Source organism: Pelodiscus sinensis, chromosome 7 (assembly GCF_049634645.1).
Source record: "Pelodiscus sinensis isolate JC-2024 chromosome 7, ASM4963464v1, whole genome shotgun sequence".
Taxonomy (NCBI): domain Eukaryota; kingdom Metazoa; phylum Chordata; order Testudines; family Trionychidae; genus Pelodiscus; species Pelodiscus sinensis.
The window spans coordinates 40,962,947-40,987,186 of NC_134717.1; the positions used below are offsets into that span (position 1 = coordinate 40,962,947).

Consider the following 24,240-nt stretch of genomic DNA (forward strand, 5'->3'; position numbering starts at 1 on the left):
GTGGGTATATTCGCTAAAATACGGTAGTTCAAATGGACCACCAAAATAATAAAATAGGCCCTGCTCTCAAGTACTTTTTCCTTTATGTCAGATAGTTACTAGAGACTTCTGAGTTTCCACCATCCCTGTCCTAAAAAAGTTACCTCAAAGGCTTAAAGAAAGACATGATATTTCAATGAATCCCCGAGTTGCCTAAATGAGTAACAATTAATAACTATCATGATTGTGTTTTGAACAAGAATACAGTATACTTATCCACTGGGAATGCACTGAGACTACCATACATTTCACTAAGGTGAAACAGCTTCTGAAAAGTAACAATTATGGCTGGATTCAAGTCAAAGTCAAGCTGCATCAGAGCCAAGTCATCTATTTCACGCGACTTATCCCCCAACTATTCTAATCCTCCCCTATGAAGATCTGTTGGATGGAAAAATGCCACTCAGGATAATAATGGAGCAAGAAACTGAAAACCTTAAAACCACAAATTTCAACTGGAATAAGAAAAGTAACTGTGGAGGTACACTAATGAGAAAAATTGCTGCGGTTCTGAATAAATGTCACAATGGCAACAGCTAAATGTAGCTATGCAAAATTATTTTATACATTTAAAAGCTCAGATATAGAATCTACTTGCCTGTCCCTACTCAAGACTGATAATTGGGAAAAAGATACATTTTATTCGCCAGTTAAAAACCATCACTTGCCTCAGGCATAGAGCACTGTAAGGCTGTCTAAGCTTGTCTAAATGGCACCACAGTGCAGATTACAATGCGTGAACTGTAGCAAGGGCTGAAGTGCACTGTAATGGACCTGTGTAGACCTTGTTAGTATGAACTAAATGATACCTGGCTTGTGTTAATGTAGTCCTGTTTGAAACATGAACTAGAAACCTTCTAGTTTGCACTAGTGGGATCTACACAGAGCAGATACAGTACAAAATTTTAGTATGCATTGCAATTCATGCCCTCATAGTTTGCACTTCAGGGCTGTGCCGACAAGCTCTCAATTTCATGTGTTCAAGCAAATATAATTTGACTAAATACATGTAATACTCAACTGATTTGCTATAATTCAAAGATATTTTTTTTAGCATACCTTGGCTGCTTTCACTCTGGTTCTCTGCTTTTCTTTTTCTTCCCCTGGAAGGTTCTGATTGTTTTTTCTCCGGAGTCTATAAAAAGCAAATTAATACCTTTAAATGCATAAGAATCTGATCTACCAAATAGCTCTACTCATTTATATTACTGTTGCATGCAGTAAATATAAAACCTCTTTCATAAAATATGGTCTCAACTCAGCAGGAATATCATTTCAGATTTTAACTTAAGGACAAAGATGACAATGAGTATTAATTCTTGTAGTTTCTCCTTTCTTAAGGTTGCTTGTTATATGTACAGTAGAACCTCAGAGTTACAAACACCTTGGGGCATGGAGGTTATTCAGAACTCTGAAATGTTTGTAACTATGAACATAATGTTATGGTGAGTCTTTCAAAAGTTCAACAAATGACCCTTGACTTAACACATCTTTGCAATTATTATGCAGAAGAAAAAAATATGTATATTAATTATCATAATTTAAATAAAATAAGCACAGAAACAATTTTCTAACCACGTTATTTTCTTTTAAACATTCCCTTTATTTTTTAATAATTTATGCTTAACACCATACTCTATTTCCTTTTTTGGGGGAGCTGACAAAGGTGGAAGGGCTTCTGATTCTGCCTGATTGCATGCTTCCAGTTCCAAATGAGGCATGTGGTTGACCGGTCAATTCTAAAGTCCAACATTCTACTGTAGTTTTAAATTATATACTAAAGTCTTCAGGTCAAACTCTATTCTTTACTACATTTGTATGCTGCCCAGCTGAAAGGGTCCACAAGTCCTGGCTGACAGCTCTGGGCACTATTGACTTCATATACCACATAGTTTTGGTCTAAGAATAAAAGTCTGTCAAAACTATTTTTACAACGTATCTTTCTACAGGAACATGATGCTTACAAATGTTTCTCTATATTGTGTTTGTTGAGTGATAAGTTTATCTTAAGCTATGCTCAGTCTCAATGAACATTGTGTATATAAAGCAAGCTAAAGTGATAAACTGGCAAAATTTAGTCAAGTACAGATGATATTAAAACGTATGTTTTTCCTCTCTTCCATCCTTTTCTGCTTTTAATTTTTTTGGGAACTAGTTAAGTGATTTTTATTCTCAAACTTATTATTTGATTATTAGCATTTTAATATAGTGTCTTAAATAGCCAATGTAAATGCCTCATCTAAATTTTAAAACTATGCAGTTTTTACAGCTATTAAATATGTCTACAAAATTACATTAAATTTCCCCAAAAGTTGCTCTTCCAATTGCAGAACAACTGTAAACTTTCTCATCTATAAAACTCTATAGGAATTTAATTTTTATTTTGACAAATCAAAACTCCAGTAAATTGTGAAAAAATACAAGTTGAATTTCTCTTGTCCGGGACTCTCTGGCCTGGCAACTAGGGATGTTAAAGGGTTAACTGAATAGTCAATTAGCCTCATGAATTCTTATCGGTTACTCAACTTTGCTTTAGTCCCCAGGGTTGGGGCTGGCTACCTCCTAATACACTTTAAAGAGAAAAATACATGTGGTCTAAAGCATTAACTAATAAACTTTTGCTTAATGCTTAATCTGTTAATCAACTACACTATTACATGGGAAGGGGAAGGGGATAGGTTTAGAAGATAAAATAAAAAGAGAACAAGTTAAAAATCACTTAGAAAAGTTAGATGTCTTCAAGGAACCAGGGCCTGATGAAATGCACCCTAGAATACTCAAGGAGCTGATAGAGGAGGTATGTGAGCCTTTAGCTATCATCTTTGGAAAATCATGGAAGACAGGAGAGATTCCAGGACACTGGAAAAGGGCAAATATAGTGCCCATCTATACAAAGGGAAATAAGAACAACCAAGGAAACTACAGACCAGTCAGTTTAACATCTGTGCCAGGAAAGATAATGGAGCAAGTAATTAAGAAAATCATCTGCAAACACTTGGAAGATAAGGTGACAGGGAACAGCCAGCATGGATTTGTAAAGTACAAATCATGTCAAACCAGTTTGATAGCTTTCTTTGATAGGATAACTAGTCTTGTGGACAAGGAAGAAGCGGTGGATATGGTATACCTAGACTTTAGTAAGGAATTTGATATGGTCTTGCATGATATTCTTATCAATAAACTAGGCAAATACAACTTAGATGGGGCTACTATAAGGTGAGTGCATAACTGGCTGGATAACTGTACTCAGAGAGTAGTTATTAACGGTTCACAATCCTGCTGGAAAGGAATAACAAGTGGGGTTCCACAGTGGTCTGTTTTGGGACTGGTTCTGTTCAATATCTTCATCAACTATTTAAATATCGGCATAGAGAGTATGCTTATTAAGTTTGCAGATGATATCAAATTGGGAGGGGTTGCAACTGCTTTGGAGGAAAGGGTCATAATTCAAAATGATCTGGACAAATTGGAGAAATGGTCTGAGGTAAACAGGATGAAAGTTAATAAGGACATATGCAAAGTATTCCACTTAGGAAGGAACAATCAGTTTTACACATACAGAACAGGAAGCGACTGTCTAGGAAGGAGTACAGCAGAAAAGGATCTAAGGGTCATAGTGGACCACAAGCTAAATATAAGTCAACAGTGTGACGCTTTTGCCAAAAAAGCAATCATGATTCTAGGATGCATTAACAGGTGTGTTGTGAGCAAGACACGAGAAGTCATTCTTCCACTCTACTCTGCACTGATTAGGCCTCAGTTGGAGTATTGTGTCCAGTTCTGGGCACCACATTTCAAGAACGAGGTGGAGAAATTGGAGAATGATTAAAGGTCTAGAAAACATGACCTATGAAGGAAGACTGAAAGAACTGGGCTTGTTTAGTTTGGAAACAAGAGGGGACATGACAGCAGTTTTCTGGTATCTGAAAGGGTATCACAAGGAGGAGGGAGAAAAATTGTTTTTCCTGGCCTCTGAGGATAGAACAAGCAGCAATGGGCTTAAACTGCAGCAAGGGAGGTTAAACACTGGAATAAATTGCTTAGGGAGGTTGAGGAATCTCCATCTTTGAAGATATTTAAGAGTAGGTTAGATGAATGTCTATCAGGGACCGTCTAGACAGTACTGCCCTACCATGAGGGCAGGGGCCTGGATTTGATGACCTCTCGAGGTCTCTTCCAGTCTTAGTATTCTATGATTCTATCCCTACTGACAACATCCAAGGTCTGGCAGCCTCTGGCCCAGGGAGTCCTGGGAGGCTGGTGGCAGGGAGCAAATCTGTCCTCCGATCAAACGCTGAATACATTAAATGTGAACACAATCTAAGTAAAGTCATTCACATGTTAAAAGGACACTGAAATACAGACATAGTTTTCAGGAACAAACATTCAGTAAAATTATTGACTATTTTGTATCAAATACAAGAAATACAGTATTTTCTAAGTTATCTTTACATTGTAGCACCAAATCTGCAATTTGATCTGCATAGGTGGAATCCAACCAAAATTAACTGAAGACCAACCATGCAGATCAGAACGTATATTTGCAAGGTATCTCTATTAAAATTCAGCCATTCAAAAATTGCAGGTTTTAATTCTAGTATCAGTGAATTAGAATGTTATAATTAATCCTTTTCTAATATTTTTCATCCTTATTTAACATACAAAAGATAAATAAACACTGGCAAAATTAAGCAAAATTTTGCCATGCTTTGAGAAATTAAAGCATCAAACACAACTTATTTTTATACATCACTTTACCACTAACAAAGCGCAGTGATTATATCAGTACAGTATCATAGCTTGATAATAAACTAACAGTCTTACTACATAAACTCATTTTAGTGTTGCATTTCTCAGGAAGATTTAAATTTCTACATTATTTTTCAAAACCTGTTGCAATACAGCTCAAGTCTCAACAACATAAAAGGAAGCACTGATCACGTGCTAACTATATCTTCAAGTTCCTACAATACCTTTCATATGTCAAATTATCTACCATAACTAATTCTCTATTACCACACCATTTCAAAAGCCCTTGAATGTAACATTAAAAGTTTAAATTTATTGTCTTAAAAGATTACATTTAGTGTGAAAATAAGCCAGATGTTATTTCAAGGAGTAAAATGTTCTCATTATCATATCTGGCATAGCTACAAACTCATTGAAAAGAAGATCACACCTTTAGAAAAATGGGTCAAAAAAGCACATTCTTTTATTTAGTGCCACAATTCTTCTGATTGCTCATTGAAAATGTAAAGATACTTAAATCTATTTTTTAATGAAATCATCACAGCTGCAAATACACAAAGCCGTGGCATGGCAGAATTCCAGAAATCATCTTTCAGAGAACTTGGAAGGAACCTGCAGCAGCTGACATAAAGCAGTGAATAGTTCTGCATAGAGCCTTTTTAAAAATTAATGTGTGGTTATTTATTTGGGGGGAATTTTTTGTTAGTTGTTTTTAAGAATCTCATATGCAAGGTATTTTACAATTTAAAAATAATCTCTTTAGGTTTGGACATATGCCCTTGTGGCACTATACTTTGACTCAGAGATCGGGGCTGAATTGCCACTTCTGGCACAGACTTCCTATGTGACCTTGGGTAAATCACTTACTCTTTGTGTCTCAATTCACTATATGTAAATTGAGGATAACAGACCTGCCTGCTTCACAAGTGTTCTGAGCATAAATTCATTAGTGTTTGTGAGGCATTCAAACAATCTATGGCAGCCAGTTCTGGCAACCACATTAAATAAACATGATTGCACCGTAACTCCCTTCTGACAAGAAAAAGTTACTCTCAAGAGGATCATGGGATGTGAAAGCCAGAGCCCCACTAACCTGGATAGTAGGGGGATCGAACCAAAGCCTTAGGGCTTCAGCACGTAACCTGAGCCCCATTGCCCAGGGCTGAAGCTCTCAGAAATCTGCTTCAGCCCCAAGCAATGTGGCTCAAGCATTAGCTTGGGCCCTGGGCCACAGCAAGTCTAATGCCAGCCCCGATGACCATTTTAAAACATGTTTACAATCCACTCCGGGAGCCTGATTCACAAGTTGTGAATCACTGATCTATGGGGTTGGAGGTCATACAAGGTCCATGCAAGAGGCACCACCCTGATATAGGACCATGTTTTTCTTTCATAGAATTGTAACAATGTAGTCTAAGTTCCATCACGCAATGGAACACTTCCAAAGTCGTCTCTCAACTTCCAGCAAACACCACTGCAATGCTACTCAAAGACAGCTACCAGGCTGCAACACTAATTTCTCTTTATAGCTGTTAATAATTCTCCAAGTAGTTCTATTAAAAAGTTAATTAGGCACTTCTACATCTAACAGTAGCACTAAGTTACTTCCTAGAATTTTTCTAAAAATTCCCTTTAAGATTAACTAGAAGAAAGATAGAAAATTTCTTTAAATCTGTTTATTTGAGAAACTGAGATACTACCCATGTAGATCATACTCCATGTTTCAGACAATGCAAAATCTTCAACATGCAATAATAGTTAGAAAAAGCATTTTAAAATAGCAACTTCTTACCTATCAGTACTCTGGAATTAACACAATCTCTCTCAGGAGCGTCAAACAAAATAAACAAAGGTAAGAGTTATATCTATGCTACCCTCCAATTCAGGGGTGGGCAAAAGAGCCTCTGTAGGTCAGATATAGCCCACCAAGTGGTTTGATCTGGCCCGCAGAAGCCCTGCCACTCCTCTGCCCGTGCACAAAAGTTTCCTCTGCCCTGCCTCCACCCTGCAAGGAGAGCATGGCACTTAAAAATGCCACGCGCTCCTGTCAGGGCACGATGAGACTTCACGTGGTCTCCCACCTTCAGGCCAATCAGGGCCTGGAGTAGCACACAAAGTTTCCTCCGCTCCACCTTGCCCCTGCTTAGAAGTGCCACGTGCTCCTGGCAGGGTAGGAGGAGACATTGTGCACTCCCCTGCCCCAAGCCCTGACTGGCCATCAGGCAGAAGGGGAAGCATGCAAAGTCTCCTCCCACCACCAGGTGCATGGGTGCCTAGGGGGAACCTCTGGGTCAAAGACTTGAGCACTCCGCCACCTCCAGACAAATCATGGTCCATGGATGGAGAAGCAGGGAAATATCCTGGCCCCGCCCAGAGGTTCCCTCTAGGTGCCCATCACCTGGTGATAGCTACAAGGAATGCAACCTTCGTGGAGAGTATGGACATGAAGTAAGTAGCTAAAGGCTCATGGTGGGGGAGGTGACTTGTTAATGCAAAGAAATCAAAGTTCAGGTCCCATTGGGGCATGAACTTTTGAAGTGACATGATGTAAAGATTCTTATGAGGCTCTTCCAAAATCAGCTGGTGACTGGGTGTGAAAAGAGAGTGACCTTAAGTAGGAGAACGGAAGTGATTACTGTTAGGTGGATTCATAGGAAGTTAACAGAGACCAGATGTCTTTAAAGACAAGATATAGCTTAAGATGAGGCAAGTGTCTGCAGATTCTGGTATAATGCTTCTTAGCTATATCCAGGAGAAGCAGCATCTCCATTTAGCCAGAAAACACTTGCTAGTGGAATCCTTTCTGCTATTAGAGACGATGCCCCACATGGCTGTAGAGCATTCATGTTCTAGGGCAATGCCCATCCAAATACCAGTCCTGAGATGGAACAGTCATGGACTGGGGTATCTGATCTTTCCATTGCCCTGAGGCAGGATGTCAGTAACCTGGAGCTACTGTAGAGCAAACACATGCACACGTGCTGTTGATCTAAGAAGTGAACATCTATGGTTAGAGTTCCCCATTGTGTGAAAATGTCATTTAGCACCTTGTTGTGGAGTTTCCCCTTGCTGTCAACCACACATTTTCTGCCGAGACAGTCTATGAACATAATCTGCTGTCTCGGAGAGCAAGCTGAGAATAGAGTGATCTGATTTGTGATGCATCAGTTCCAGAGACTGCTTCTGCACATAGGGAGACAAGACTTGGCTCCTTCTTGCTTGTTGTTGTACAATACAGTCCATAATATTGTCTGACATTACCAGGATATGGTGAGCAGATGAATAGAAGACAGAAATCATATACCTTTCTTACTGCTTGAAGTTCCAGGACACTGATGTACAGTCTGTACTCTTGAGATATCCATGTTCCTTTTGTCATGCAGTTGTCTATATGGTCTCCACAGCATATTAGGGCTGAATTGGTGGTAATAGTTTTGTCCAGAGAAGAGGGGAGAATGGGGACACCCACGCATACATGGTAAGGATATGTTCACCATAGCAGGGAAGACCATATTTGGTGGGAACAGTGAGCTAAAGGCTCACAGTATTATGACTTGGTGAGCATATTGACCACTGCCGTCCCTGAGAACAAGGAAGGTGCAGTTTTGTGAACATATAGTGATGTGAGTGCAGGAAGCCATGTGGTCAACTAGAAACAGATGTGTCTTGGTCATTATACAAAGGTTGCTCCTGATGCAAGCTATTATCTCCTGTCTGTGGGCAAGTACACCCAGGAAGTGATTAAATTCAAGATTACCCTAAAGAGAACAAGAATGGAATTTTCAATATTTACACTGACTCCCAAGTGAGGAGAAGAGCAAGAAGCATTAGAGAGATGGATGCCTAGGCCCCTTAGAAGGATCAGGAGGCAAGGAGCCAGAGTCAAAGTATGGGGGGAAAAAAAGGCCATAATGTATGACCTAAACTGCCACCACTGATAACACGTTGGTAAAAACCTTGGGGGCAGTAGTTGTCCAAAAGGGTAATATTTTGTATTAGAAATGATAGCGTTCTCATCCTAAATCTGAGAAAATGTCTGTGGGGCAGGGTGAGTATCGATGTGGAAGTAGGAATCCTCTATACTGAGAGCCATGAACGACATCCCTTTTTCTAAAAATGGAATTATTGCTGCCAATGTGACCTTGAAAAATTTGAGTTTACAAATGAAGAGGTTGACACGATGCAGGTAGAGGATTGATCTCCATTCCCTTTTTTTTCTTGAGTTTTAAGAAGTTGGCTGAGTAAAAACCTGTTCCCAGATTTCTGGAGGAACGTGTTCTGCTGCTCCTTGCTGCAGTGTGGAACTGACCTCTTGAGTGAGATTACTGTCATGAACGTAGTCCCCAAAAGGTGGATAGGGAGTTCTGGAGAAGGTAGCATTACAAACTCCATCATATAGCCATAGTGGATGAAGTTCAGCTCTCACTTGTTCATTGCTATTGCACTTCAGTTGTTACAAAGAGAATGCGGGGCAACCCGTGAATGAAGCAGTGAGGCTGTCCGGTGTTAGGCTCAGTCAGTTGTGGCTCTTAAGCTCATGTTAAAAATATCTTCTGGTCAGGGAGTGGGAACTGAGATGGAACGAGTGGGAAGAGGGACTTATGAACCATTTGATTTTTCTGTGGTGGTTCACAGGGTCTCTGATGGCAAAAGTGTTGATATCTATATAGCAATGTGGTGGACTGATGATAAAAATGTCTCTTGGGACAGTTGTGTAGATGCCTAGCAAGCAAAGGCTATCTCCAGAGTCTTTTAGGATGTGTTGGACTTCATCCATCTTCTGATCAAAGAGGTGAGATCCATTGTGTTCAGGATTCCTGGGGAAGTCCAGAGGCATAAAGGCAAGACTTCCTTTGCATAACAATGGCTATAGCCATGGATCTAAATCGGCTACATCAGCTGCAGATTGGAGGGCAGTTCTTTAGGTTCCTCAATGAGAACTTGAAAATGAGTATGATTCTGCTGTGGGAGGCTGTTGGTGAATTCCTCAAATATGGCATAGATCAGGAAAATCATAATTAGCCAGTAGTGCTTGATGATTGGCTATCATGAACTACAAACTGCAGAACAAGAAAACATTCCTCCCTAGTAAATCTAGGGGGTTCTCTTCTCTACTTTAAGTCATCTAAGGAGGAAGGGGACATTGACGTCAATGCTTCATACAAAGAAGATGATGGTACTTCTAGCTGATTCTGGTGAAATCACCAGAATCAGTGTAGTAATCCTCCTAGTCATGAGATCCAGGGGCAAGTTCAGCAATTTTCTCGGAAGGAAAACAGGTGGAGACTCCCTGGAAGAAGAGATGAACTCTGAAGGGCAATATTCATACCAGGGCCCTCAGTGCCAACAGGTGTGATTGAAAGGTGGTCATGGAGGACAGTGGCTCTGGGCCAGGTGAGACAAGGGTTGCTCCAGAGACATGCAGGTCTCCTGGGAAATAGATAACAGTGGTATGGAAGAAGTGGTTCTTCTGATGGTTCTGAAACTCATGAGGAAGAAAAGGCTCATTTGGGTTTCAGTGATGGTCAGTGCCATTTGAGGGGTTTATATTGCATGGGGGAGAGGTGATCAACAGGTTCTGTAATGCAAGAAGAACTCCCAGAGGAGATATGGGTCCCTTGGAAACAGAAGGTCCCAATAGAGGGTGAGATCATCCTGTGGTACAGGCTCAGATCAGAATCTTCCAAGTGTAAGAAGGACACTTTCTGTCCTGGTCATTGGTGCCAGCGCGGAAGATGGTATCTGGCAACAGTCAGTCTTCACCAGTGACAGAGGGTCCTAGATCTTGAGAGGAGATGGTGGTATTGACGGAACACAACCCGGAGCCTAATGTTTCTGGGACTTAAGACATATTGAGCCCACACAGGCACAGCTGGTGGATAAGAGGCCTGATTTTTAGAGGAAGACATAGTTCCATGCTTATGAGAATGCTTCCTAACTTCCCAAGTAGGCCCTGCAGCAGGATTTGTGGGGGTGGATTCTCCAAGACAGGAGTCAGACTTTGCTGCGGGAGGCTGATTCAGGATGATACATTGGAGATTCCCTAGCCTGGATTCGATAAGGACCTCATGGCCATCCCCAGGAGATACTTGTGATAGCAAAATACCCACTATTTCAGGAATAACTGAGGTAAGACTGGCAAATTCTGTACCAAATTGCAATGTGAGCTTCCTTTAAGTCAGGAGCAGGCAAGAGGTGGCTAGCAAGCCAAATCCTGCCCACCAAGCCGGCCCATGGCCACCTCGCTGGTATCCTCACTACACAGCAGCTCCTGCTGTTTTAAATACCTGGCTGCTAATTGCTCTGCAAGCTGAGAAGGGATTGGAGAATTCATCCCACACCCCTTCCTGCACCCCAGTACTCTCTCCCAAGCTCCCTTCTGTACCCCTCTTGCTGTTCCAGACCCCACACATCCTTCATAGAAGCATGGGCTTTGACCACTCACCAAAATCTTGGAGTGCCTCCCTCCCTCATTAAAAATTATTGTCCACCCTTGCTTTAAGCAGTAAAGACAGCACTAATGATCAGGGCTCGACAAATACACTCACCCACTTGCCCATGGCGAGTAGATTTTACCAGCTGGCAAGTGCAGGGGCGGACTGGCCCGGTGGGCCATTTTGACGGGCTGGCCGAAGCCCGCACTACGGGCAGTGCGGCCCCATCTGATCCGCTGGCCGGTGGAGGAGCAGAGCGCCGCCAGGAAGGGGGAAGTTCAGCGATTCTCAGCACCGGGCTGCCTGCATGCAGCTCCAGCGCGAGTAGGCGGGGTGCGAGCCAGAGGGCAGGACCCCAGCAGACGCCAGGATGCTGGCATGACGTAGTGGCGTGACGTCACAGCCGGCGACTGTCGGATTCAAAAAGGCTCCGGCAACCCCTCAAAGTGGAAGGCAGAAGTCAGGTAGGGGAGGGGAAGGGGTTTGGGCTGTGCTGTGCTCTGAAAGAGAGAGGGGAGGGGAGAGGAAAAATATGGGGAAGGGGACTGTGCTGAGAGGAGGGGAGGGGAAGGGGAAAAATATGGGGAAGGGGCTTGTGCTAAGGGGAGGGGAGGAGGTCAGGAGAAGAAGAAAGGGGAAGGCACCAAGGGACAGGGGTACAGGAGAGACAAATGCCAGGGGGCCAAGTGCAGACAATGAGGAAAAGGGCAGGAGGGGAGGTAACAGTGGGAGGGGGGACAGGGTGATACTGGAAGAGGAAAGGGTAAGGGCATTGGGGGCTAGAGGAGGGAGGGGAAGGTGCTGGGAGAATGCTTGAAAGAAGGGGTGGGCATGAGGAAGGCAGGGATGGAGCAAGTCATATGTGAGGGCACAGGGGCATGAGGGTGGTGAGGGGGCGGGTATCAGGGGAAAAAGAGGGCAAAGGAGGCGGGGCAGTGAGAGAGGGGGGAGGCACCAGGAGGGTGCAGGTGCCAGGGGATTCTGGGGGTGAAGCAGAAGGGCAGACACCTGCAGGGGAGGGACCAGCATCAGAGGAGAGAGGCAGGGCAGGTATGTAGAGGGAAGTGTTAGGAGAGAGGATGAGGAGGGGAGCTCGCATGATCAGAGTGGGGCTACTGGAGGAGTGGGCACAGGGGGGAGAGAAGGGCTGGTGGAGGGGGGCAGGTCTCAGGAAGGCTGAGGGCAGTGAGAAGGGCAGGAGTCAGGACAGCAGAGGAGGGTGAGGAGTTGGGGGACAGCAGGCACCAGGGGAGATGATGGAACAAGGGGAGGAGACATGGAAGCAGAGGGAAAAGGTAGAGGTTTATAAGATATTTATTAATAATCTATTAGTAATTACTGTTATTAGGAACTTATGCCATTAAAAAAACACTGGGGGGGGGGGGGGGTGGCGAGTCCCATTTTTGTCTGGCGAGTAGGGTTTTCCATAATTTGTCGAGCCCTGCTAATGATTGTGTCTGACCAAGGAGGATCAAAGGTAGAAGACACAGAATGTGAAGACCAGAATTCTAAGCATTATCCGGTACCGAAACATTGGATGAGGAAGAGGGAACAGGGAACTACAAGGAGTTTGAGGGGGGGAAAAGGAGATTCACTCTGCTGAATAAATAAGGTGAGAACTAACCTTAGGGTGAGTAAATTTGCTTTACTATTTGCATTTTTCTTTCTCTTTCAGGTTATTTCAGTAATTTCAGTTACTGGGCCGGTTGGGTTTGTGTGTCTGGGGACCATTCGAATCTTTGAACCCCTGATCATCTTTGTTCAGCCTCAATCAACTTTGTGAGCACCCTCTCCCTGTGTAATTAACAAGGAGGTAGGGCTGACCAACAGGGGGAAATAAGAGACCAGGGGACTGCAAACAGAGGAGTTTGAGAGGACACTGGTAGGACAGAGTCCTAGTACAACCAGTATGGTTAGGAAGGGCTGCATCACCAGTACCAACTTTGCTTCTGTTGTCTCCACGTATCCAGACAAGCTGACCATGGATGCTTCTACCAGATCCTGGTGTGGTTTTCAAGAGACTGAGACCTTTACTTCGCACTCGCAGAAAATCAGGAAGGGAGGACATCCAGTGAAAAGTGTCTGCTGATGGAAAAGATCTCAGGAAGCAGGATGAAGAGCTACAGGAGGAGGTGGCTAAGCTAGATAGTCAAGAAACTGATGAGGGAGCTGGGGCTCTGCTTAACAGAGAGGACTACAGCTACAGAACTTGATGGTAAGACTGTTTGTATTATGGTTTATGTACATTGAACCTCTATAATAAAAAGTACTCCTTGGGCTATATTTATACTTTGGAAGACTGTTCGGACTATTGTTCAGACTACAAAAGGGGAAATTGAGACAAGTGTGTCTGCTGTGCTTAGGCCAATTGCAGGAGGGAACTATAAGCAGTACACTCAATGACAGCACTTAGATGAATTCTTACCATAAATATCTCCATCTTAAAGAATAGTAGTTGAGCCCAAATGTGTAACAAATTTTAGCTTTTACCACTACATGAACATTCTATGCTAGATTTTAATCTTATTGTATACAAAAAATACTATTTTCTTTAAGAAGCTTAAATATAAAAGTGTCAGCTACAATAAAACATATTAAAATAGTGTCTTGTTTGCAATAACAATATTGTATTTGTAATTAAGTTTATAACCATACATACCTCTGATTCTTTATCACTTAGAGATCCCAAGCTTCCAAAACTGTGATTAGAACTTTCATTATTTGTTGAGGCCTATTGGAAAAAAAAATACATCACTTACTATGTTATAAAAACAGCTAATAAATTGCAGGATTTGCAACTATGCAAAGTAAGGATAATTAAATTTCAGACTTCAAGACAAAGATCAACTGTAGAGATTATATGACTTGTAAGCAGAATACCAAATTTGACTGACAAATGGTCTGCTCCAGCAAATAGTAAATTCTATATTCTTAATCTCTCTATATATTAAAAAAAAGTTTTCCCTGCAGGACGACAAAGTGATGTCATCATATCACTGTATCCCGCCTGCTTCCTCCCTCTCTCTCCTCTCCCAGCTCGAGCCCAACCTTGATGCTTCCCCTCGCCACTTCAAGCCCCTACTCCCCTTCCTCCATGCCCATCTCACAGGGTTTTCAATGCAAAGAAACATGGCACAGTAGCCAGCAGACCCCATGTTGCAGCTGTGACAGGCCACAGGCTGGGGGGGGGAAGGGTGCAGTGCTTGGGACAACAGCCGGGCACAGGCACTAGGCGCAGGGCTCCCAGCTGGGCTTACGTGCCAGCAGTGGGCTCTTGGGGCTGCCCCGCTGCCAAGCTCTTGGGGAGCTGGACCATGGTGCCCGACTGCCCAGGGTCTAGCTACCCCTGCGGAGATTCACCCCCTCCCCAGTGGTTGCACTTACCGTGGCTGCCAGAGCACCCCAAAGCCGCCCAGAGGAGCTACCGCACTGATTTGTCTGCTCCTTCCCTTCTGCTCCCAGCAGACGGGCGGCCCTGTGCACTGCGGGCAGGGCTTGGCAGTGAGCAACGCAGGCGGGACTGCATGAGGGAGAGGGCGGAACAGCGGCATCCTACACTGATGCTTTCCCCACCTCAGCAGGCTGCACTGCCCCAGAGCACCACGTGCACATGGCACTACCTACACCTCACTGAGGCCCACGCAGGGCGGGCAAGCACCGCTGCACTGCCCTGGCCACGGAGTTCAGAGCTGAGCCTGGAGTGCACTGCAGTCAGGGAGGAAAGGAGAAGCCCAGGCTGGGGGGGGGGGTGGGAAGCCAGGGTCGCCTACCCCTCATGAGAGGGGGTTTGGCAAGTGCAGCAAGCAGGGGGCACAGCTCCCTAGTTGTTACTAAAAATTATTCTAAACAATGCAGTTTGCTAACAAAACTGGAAAGGAAACAACCGTACTTATCCTCTCTCAAAAGAATGAGTAAACAATTTACAGGATAGACCACTAACTCATAAAACAATCAAACCAAATGTAATTATCATAAGAAACCATTTACATGATTAAAAGATTAAGAATGAGGATGTGCCTACACTAGAGAGCTTGCAGCGGCACAGCTGTACCAATGAAGCTGCACTGCTGTAAGATCTCTCATGTAGCTGCTCTATGCTAACTGGAGAGAGCTCTCCTGTTAACATAACTGAATCACCCTCAACAAGCAGTGTTGGCTCTATCTATGGGAGAAGCTCTGTGCACACTATCACTTATGCGAGCAAAATCTGTGTCAGTTGTGGTTTGGTTCTTTTTCCATATGCCTAAGTGAGATAAGTTTTGTCAATATAAGTGATAGTGTAGCCATGGCCCAAGAAATGTTTCAGATACAAAATCAAGTTATCATTTTAAAGAGCTTTCCTTTAAAAAAAAAAAGTAGTAAATCCCCTAGAATGAACCACATTCCTCCAGACTTATTTCAGATCCGTAAAGTATCTGAAAGATGCTTCTTGAAAGCTCTGACTCCAGGATTCATTTATATGCCCACTAATGCTAGTAGATTTGAGAAGAGCCATAATTTTTTCTTTTTGTAAGGAATGTAGTCGTCTTGTCTGAGATTAAGATTCTGAGAGGATGAAACACCCTATGTAGCTATCTAATAGCCACATAACATTAGAAATCTTATCTTACCCTACATCTTAGTTCTTCCAGTGCCACTGACATATCAGACAGTTAAGTTCCTCTACTGATTATGGCCTCTCACTAGTCCTAGTACTTTTTCCTAGGTGATTGCCAGTGCATTCAATATCCTAGATCTCTGTTTTATACTTAGTTCTTCCCTGATTTTGTTTATTTTCTTTTTTCTCTCCCCTTTATTCAATTCAACACTTGCTTACCAGGTCTCCCATTTTAAATGTAGTGCACACTTCACAACCACGGATGTTAAGTGGCAAGTAACTGACTAATTGTGTAGGCAATATAATTAGTAGTATTGCCTACACGATTAGTCGATAAGGGAAGGTACTCTGTCTCGGCTTGCACTGATGCAGAAGCTACCTCTGCTGCGGCTCTGCAGTTTAAATGTCGTAAGAGATGGGTGCACAGGCAACCCGGCTCCTCCTACACTTAAACTGCAGAGATGCAGCGGGAGTAGGTCCCGGACCAGCTCGAGCTGAGACAGAGCTGGGAGCACTGCAGCTCTGCATTTTAAATGTAGTAAAAGGCAGAAAGCTCTCACTTCATTTAAAATGCAGAGGCGCAATGGTCGCAGACTGGCACGAGCTGGGACTGCTCGATCCCGGCTTCTGGCAGGTCCAGCAGCCTCTGTTCACATAGGCCCGGGCTAGCCTCTGACTGGGGTTGCTGAAGAGCAGCCTCTGCTCATGGCTAGCTGAGCCATCACAGACAGTGGCTGCTTCGCGGCAGCCTCCCTTATCCCCTGCCCCGCTGCTACCTCTAATAGAAGCGGGGGCAGGGGGAAGGAAGAGGCAGCACCACGGAGATAGTGCTGGGTCAACCGGCTTTTAAGCCAGCTCCCACCAGCAGCAGCTCCTATTCCCCTCCTCCTTGCTGCTTCTGATATAGAGGCAGACGGGTGGGGGGGATAAGCCCAGGCTTATTCGGTAGCAGAGTACTTGACTACTTGCTTACATCCCTAGTCACAACCACGTGAGGCTTCTTTCTTTGATATTTTCTGACAAGTCCTGCTCTGTCAGTTCCCTTATCCTCATACCTGTTTTGTCTTTCCGTGACATGTACAGAATCTCTCTCAGTCATCCATAAAGTTATCTGTGATGAGCAATCTCCAATCTCTTTTTTGTTAGTCACTATTATTGGCCCACTCTCTGCCCTATGTTGTATAGTCCTCTGTACAACTATATGATATAATTTCACCCTTAGTTTGGAGACCTCTGTTTGACTAGATGTTTATCTTTCTAAAAGTAGTGTCTGCTTTTCCTAAGCACATATGAATATTCTTACTGTAAAAATGTTACTACACTGCCCAAATAGCAGAACTCTTCTACCTTTTCAGTTTCTTTTCCATCCACTTCCGCTTTTGAACCTGTTGTCCGGCTTCCTACCTTCATGATCTTGGTTTTTTTTAATTTCAATTCAATTTTTGCTGCTTCCTATTCTATCTCTGATATAAGAGCAACCATTCAGTTCCATATGATCCTTAGTAAAGCAATATCACTGGCAAAGTCAAAGTTGTGTAAAATTCCACTATGATGCCTTATTACAGAAGTGTCTTGTTCACAGCCTGAATTTTGTTGTGTCTTTCACTGGTTTCCAAGCCAACAGGATCTTTGCTGAAGTTATCCAGCATACTTCTTACACCTGCTACATTCCTCCTCTTGAGGATAAAATTGTAGCACACATATTATCTTGCCACTCCTTGCCCATCTCCTCTCACATGCATCAAGTATGGTCAGATGATTTTTTTCATTTCTCATATAACCCATGCTAGCTTTCCTGGGCTATGCAAAGTATACACATTCCACATATCCATTCTTGTTACAAATTTGATTGTCAGGATTCTCAAGATCTCAGCTAACTTTTGGCTTTCATGGACATCTGCCATACTTGAAGTTTCAGCCCCATCATCTACCCTCTTCAAGTTTTGGTTTGACTGTGATGTTTCTGTGGCAGAAAGATTTCACCTAAGTGGACTTTCAAGCTAATGGTAGAACCCTCTTATCTGAAAATAAAATTAATTGTCAGTATTTCCAAATTCTTTACACAGAAAAATTTTCCCTATATAAAAAGATCAGACTACGGAGAAAAAATAAGACGTTAAACCATAAAATACCCTTGAGTTATAAAATGTATAAAGTCATGCAATTTGAGATGTAAAAGAGGACTTTTCTATAGTCTGGATTATATCTACTCAGAGATCCATTTGACAAAGAATGGCAAAAAACACTTTTAGTGGTAAAGCTTGCCCTATGCTTTGATTTAAGTTAATTCTCACATCTGTTGGGCTGCTTATTTTCTACCTCCTTGATGGCTGGATTATTCTCTTTTCTTCCACAAATCCAATACCCCAAAGCAGGGCTGTGCAGAAATATTATGAGACAAATTACAACTCCTGCCACAGCAAGTACTCATCTTGCAGACAACGAAGCATCAAATTCTTTTATTAAGCCAGTCTGCAGAATGAGACTGACCTCAGACTAGATGAGGACTCCAGAATTAACATTCCTATTGAAATAAATAGAATTTGTAGGCTTTTCTCAAGAATACTTTTTTGTTTACTAGGAATATCTTCACGTAGTTCTCTCTCATGTCATATCCAGTATTCCTCTGATATTTGAACATTTGGACACAGATAGCGATCAGGAGCACTCATTTTAAGAACTTACTATAGTTTTCATCTCATAATCTGCAAGCTTCTAATAACTGTTTTGCAGCAGGTTAGATAGAGAACCTTTTCATATCTGTTCTTCCCTGGAAATAAGGGGAACTTTCATATGCCTGTCCACCAAGAGAAGAAAAAACTTCTAGAATGTCAACAAATTGCTTGCACAGGAAACACAGATGTTCTTAGGTACAACTCTCCTCTGTCTCTTGCTGGTTCCAGATTGGAAAAATGAGGGTGTGGGGGAAGAATGGGTGTAAAGGAATATCCCTCCAGTCTCTCTTCCAAAATGAAAGCAGTCCTAGAGGAGTCATATATTCCATTTTCACAGTGACTCATGCACATCACACCAATAGAAACCTTTAAAGTAAGTGTAACATGGAACCGATAAGCCATTGTTTTATTCTGAAAAAGACTAAGCTGGAAAATAAATCATGACAACCTAGACCAGACAGACTACAGAATTTTCTGATGACACTCATTGTCCTATATGGTGTGTTTTATATATAGTTTATATATGGTGTGTTTTACATATAGTCCTATATGGTGTGTTTTATATATATATATTTCTTACATTAAATTGAAATTTCACTTTAACTAGCCATCCAATTCTACTTACTTTAGCTCCAACACTGCAACTTCCAGTACTCCCAGTGCTGCCACTCACTACTCCTGTAAATCTGGCCTCTAACAATTCTTGCCTTCTTGGGTCCAGGCTATGAAGCTCATCCATTGCACCTACAAAAATAATTTTCATTAGTTATATTCCATAACAAATGTGCTTGCAAAAGAATGTTTCCAAATAATTCATACAAAATATTCACTATAGACCACAACAAGCTAGATGAACAAGGTCTCACACTCAGCTGTATGGCATATAACTTTCAGGGAATGTTCTATGCAGAATCCTACTGATTTTGGTGAAAACCAGAAATTCAGATGGAAAAAACAGAAGACACAATCCCCTTTATCCTACTAGCAGATCCACAAACTTCAACCAAAATTGATGGCAGCCATTAATATCTTCCAAGCATAAGCTTGTTCTGCCTGTGGTCCCAATACAACTTAAATACAGGCAGTCCCCGGGTTACATGGATCCGACTTACATCAGATCCCTACTTACAAATGGGGTGAGGCAACCCCGCACTAGCTGCTTCCTCCCAGCAGACCAGGGAGACACGAAGCTAGCGCCGCCCCCAGCAGACTAGGGAGACGCGGAGCGGCTTTTCTCAGCAGACAACTCAGCTTGAGAATAAAGGACTGAGGGAAGTGAGGTGTGGGAGAATAAAACTGAGCTCTGGAGAAATGTTTGGCCAGAGTTTCCCCTACAATATGTACCAGTTCCGACTTACATACAAATTCAACTTAAGAACAAACCTACAGTCCCTATCTTGTACGTAACCCGGGGACTGCCTGTATACTGTCATCTTGAATAGTTTGTCTCCCATACAGAAAAGAAGCAAAAATGGTGGGGAAGAAGAGGAAACCAAGGTATGGGGGAAAACGGGGGCTCCTGGTATGAGGAAAGAACAGGGAGCAAAGGGAGAGGAAGACATGCAGAACAGAGTCCCTGCCATCATGTGGAAGGAGTGAATGGAGGTATGAGGGCTCACAGAGAGGTAAAAAAGAATGCACAGGACCCCTTTGTACAGGGAGAATAGGGAACCTTGGCATGAGTGACAGAAAGAGCCATTGGAAAGCTGAGGAGAGCTAGAAGCAATAGTATGGGCAGGGGAGAGAGAATGCATAGATTTTCCTGGTATGCAGTGAATGGAGAGTGGAGGAGCACACAGCGCTGGCACGAGTGAAGGCAATGGATGGGTTGCGTGGAATCCCTGGCACCAGAGCTTTCTCATCCAAAGGATGATTCAGGATGGCTGCTACAGGTCATACATTTTTTTTTAAACCCCACAGCAGCAGCCTCAAATGTCATATGGTCAAGACAGTCTCCCCCATACTGAGATAAAGCCACAGGTCCCAGTGCAGCCTGGGAGATTACCTAGGGAGCCTGGAGTGGGGCAGCAGTAGAGGTCATGCCCCCTGTAGCCGCCACAGAGAGCAGAGCAACATATCCGCTCTGCTGCCATCTCCCAGCAGGATAATGGAGCAGGACTTAATTTTGACCTTTTTATTTCATTAAAAAATGGTGAATGAAGCATTTCTGATTTATTAGCTTGACATTTTTACTCATGATTTTCATCATGCTCTATTTGGATGGAAATTAGTATTCAATTAAAATGCTTTTAAAGGCATATTTTTTAAAAGTTTGATTAAATAGGAAAATTGTGTAAATTTTGCTTTTAAGACTAATAATGTATTAAACAAAGCAAGTATTATCTAATTAGCAAATTGAACTGATTTGTTTTGGTCACCCTGTCCTTCCAACATTTTAGACTTAGTACATCTCATCCTTACACCCCTAGTTTTCAATAGGCCTGCCTATATAAACAATTTTCTAGTCTCGTCATCAACCTGAAAAAAAAATTCCAAAAACATCTGTTTCAGATTAACAGAAAACAAAAATACATCTTTCTTCTACAAAAAAAAAAATACTTTTGGGTCAAATTAAACACTTCACACTGATCCAAAACATTTTCCCCTGGTTTTTTATGTTATTTTGTTTTGTTTTCAGGGGCAGGAGGACATTTAATACTTCTGCAAATTAAAAGTAGATAAATTCCTAAATGAAATTTCTTGCTGAAAATAAAAAAAAGAAATGTTTTGAGATTTCAAAAATCTTTGTCATTTTTTCTTCATCTGAAATTATTTTCTCAATTCAACTCAAATTTGTAAACAGTTTTGGTTAAGCCAAATCTAAATTTTATAGTGCAAATAACTACCACATGAAAATGTTCAATTCTAGTTTTCACTCATAGACTGAAGAGGAAAACAGGCATTCCTGATTTTTCAACTCCCTTGGTTTCTTAACTTTGAATGAACTAGTTATTAAACTGAAATAGTTTAATAACCTGATATAAAAAATATTCTCTCTACATCGACAGAAGAAACAACCACTGTCAAAGATGTTTTAGCACTTTCACAGACTTTGGCTCTAGGTACTTAGCCAGAGATGGGTTTATCCAAAGATCGGGTTTTTCAGATCTCTTTTTTTTTCCCAACACAGGGTATATAGTTTACAAATTATCAGTATTCTGATTTAACTTTTATCCATCAAATAAAACAATATCCTTGGACACAAGGTACTCACAGTGACCCACCCCCTCTCCTCCCACAATTTACACATGATAGATATTCCTAATCCACATTAGAGTGCCAAAGACAGATTCAGGAAGGGCTTGCTGTTAACCAATATCATATTTTATCAGAATGCTTTGTATTTAGGCCAAGTTGAATAACTATTAACAATACTTCCAGAATACCTGAGTACTTATACCAAGCTTTATTATGGAAACACAGTACAAGTATTATAAACTTTGTTGTATGTGTGTGCAGAATCTGTCAGAAGCAAGCAACATGCTCTGTTGAGGCATGCCAAATATAAATCATGTGCTAAACACTGTTAGTGAAGGTAATTCTACTTTCTGTTGACACTTGGAATGTTATTGTGCTGAAAACTGTGTAAATGTCTCTATAGTCTAATGCTACTTATACACTAGAGAATGTCTACACTGCTAAGTTTTGCCACCAAAAACTGCCTTTTGATGACAAAACTGCAAGAGCATGCACACAACATGACTCTTGTCGCAAAAAATGCCCAGTTTTGGCACCAAAACACTTCCACCTATATGAGGGACTTTTTTCTTTCCCCATCCCTTTACCGTCAGCAAACATGCAGTGTGGACACGATGAAGCTTTTTATGTTTATTACCCTCCAGGAAGTTTCCCACGATGCCCTGTGCAGCTGCTCTAGTCAGCACTTTGAACTCCACTGCCCTGCAGGGAGATACTCAGCAATCTGCTCATCCCCCTTGCAAACTCCCCCCCCCCCCCCCCGCATGAAATTCCATTTCCTGTTGGCTGGCTCATGAAATTTCACAAAGATTGTGTGAAAAGGGCTATGAGCTGTATGCACTGCAATGCAGAGCAAAGATAAAGGAGCTGAAGCAGACATACCATAAGATGAGGGAGGTAAACTGATGCTCTGGTGCTGCACCCGAGAGCTGTCCAGTTTTATAAAGAGCTGGATACTATCCTCAGCAATGATTCCACCTCCACCACCAAGAACCCCAGAGATACTTCACAGGGCAGGGAATCAACACAAGCAGAACCTAACTCAGAGGCTGAAGTAATAGACAAAGAGGTACAGCCAGATGAGGATCTGGGGCTCACAGTAGAGTTGCCTGGTAGGGCAGGCAGTCAGGAACTTCTCTGCTCCTGAAGTGCATAGTCAGTCATAGCAGCTGCTCCGGGGGAAGAGGAAAGCAGATGAGACGCAGGGCAGGGTAAGTGGTTGTGGCTTGGGGAGTGCAGAGATGGATGTAGGGCACAGAAAAAGTAGGAGGCTGGCTGTGTTTCGGTGAGCTATGTGTAGCCCTGTGAAGCTAGACATTATCAACAAGCAGGGCTTTATGCACACCGAGATCTCAGTGGAATCCTGCAGAGAGATGCTCTGGAATTTTTGATGAAGGTACTTCTCAATCCTTTGCCACAGGTTCCAAGGCAGTGCAGCTGCTGTATTTGTTCCTCCCTCCCTCCCCCCATTATGGGATACTGTTCCATGCCCTTCTGCAGTCACTGGTGCAGGGACCAAAGTGGCACATAGGTGGCACTGTATATGGAGCAGGGTGAAAACCACTAGTATTAAATATTTGAGTCCTGGTTTCCTTCCTTATCTTCAGCAATGAGATGTCTGCCAGAGTGACAGCTGCCTTTGGAGATGTGTAGCATAATCAACACCTTTAAAGCTGCTCCACAATAGGGATGTAAAATCCCGTTTAATTGGTTGACCATAACCAGTTAACCAATTAAAAAGGATGTGGAAGCTGCTGGAGCACAACTGGGCTGCAGTGCTCCCCCCACCTGTTGTGGCTAGGTTGGAGTGGCCCCTGTCCACAGCAGGTCCCCCACAGGGCTGCAGCAGCCCTCTGCCCATGGCAAGTGAGGAGCTGCTCTGGCCCCCACCAGTTAACTGGAACCAGTAAGCATCGCCAGTTAAGTGTAATACTCACCATTTAACTAGTTAAACTTTCACACCTGTACTCCACAAGTCACCAGTGCATTTCCTATTGTCTCTATATATACCCATCATCCCCCGGTCCCACACTCACCATATTTACAGTGCTTGCAAGGATTGCTGGGAAAGTGACAGGCTATATTGCAAAAGGTGCTGGTAAGTGAAATGTTTCAATGTTGAACTGGAATTTAACAAACCCTCTTTTGTGCGTTATGTTTCACAGCAGAGATCTTGAGATCCTTTGGACCTATCCCAACAGACAAGCTACAGCAGATTTTTTTTTAAAGGCCCAAACACAACACAGAGCACTTAGTGAGGGAGATAATCAAACACTCCTCCATACAGTCAAAGAAGTGAGAGTTGCAATGGATACCAGACATACAGGTGAAGAAAGATGCCACTGAGCACATGACCATGGAGGAGCAAATAAGATGCTAAACTCTTTAATCAAGGTGTCGAGAGAGCAGATCCAGGCTCAACCTCCCCTGAAGCGCACTCACAATTCTTTGTCCAGCAACCTTTCCCTATGCCCACATATCCCTTTTCACTCTCTGGGAATCCTCAGTTTCCTCTGTGTCCCTCCCCAGCTCACAACTTTGATTATGA

At 42.6% G+C, this 24,240-nt stretch overlaps 1 protein-coding gene across 3 annotated transcripts in view; it reads right to left on the minus strand.

Moving 5' to 3' along the window:
• Positions 1 to 24,240, minus strand: part of TLK1 (tousled like kinase 1) — a 152,424-nt gene that overhangs the window by 71,510 nt on the left and 56,674 nt on the right. For all 3 annotated transcript variants that reach the window (XM_075933612.1, XM_075933614.1, XM_075933613.1), the window contains 3 exons: positions 19,120 to 19,238; positions 13,882 to 13,953; positions 1,099 to 1,174 (listed from right to left, as the gene is read on the minus strand). In XM_075933612.1, coding sequence (XP_075789727.1) covers positions 1,099 to 1,174; positions 13,882 to 13,953; positions 19,120 to 19,238 — 267 coding nt within the window. The remainder of the gene's footprint in view (positions 1 to 1,098; positions 1,175 to 13,881; positions 13,954 to 19,119; positions 19,239 to 24,240) is intronic.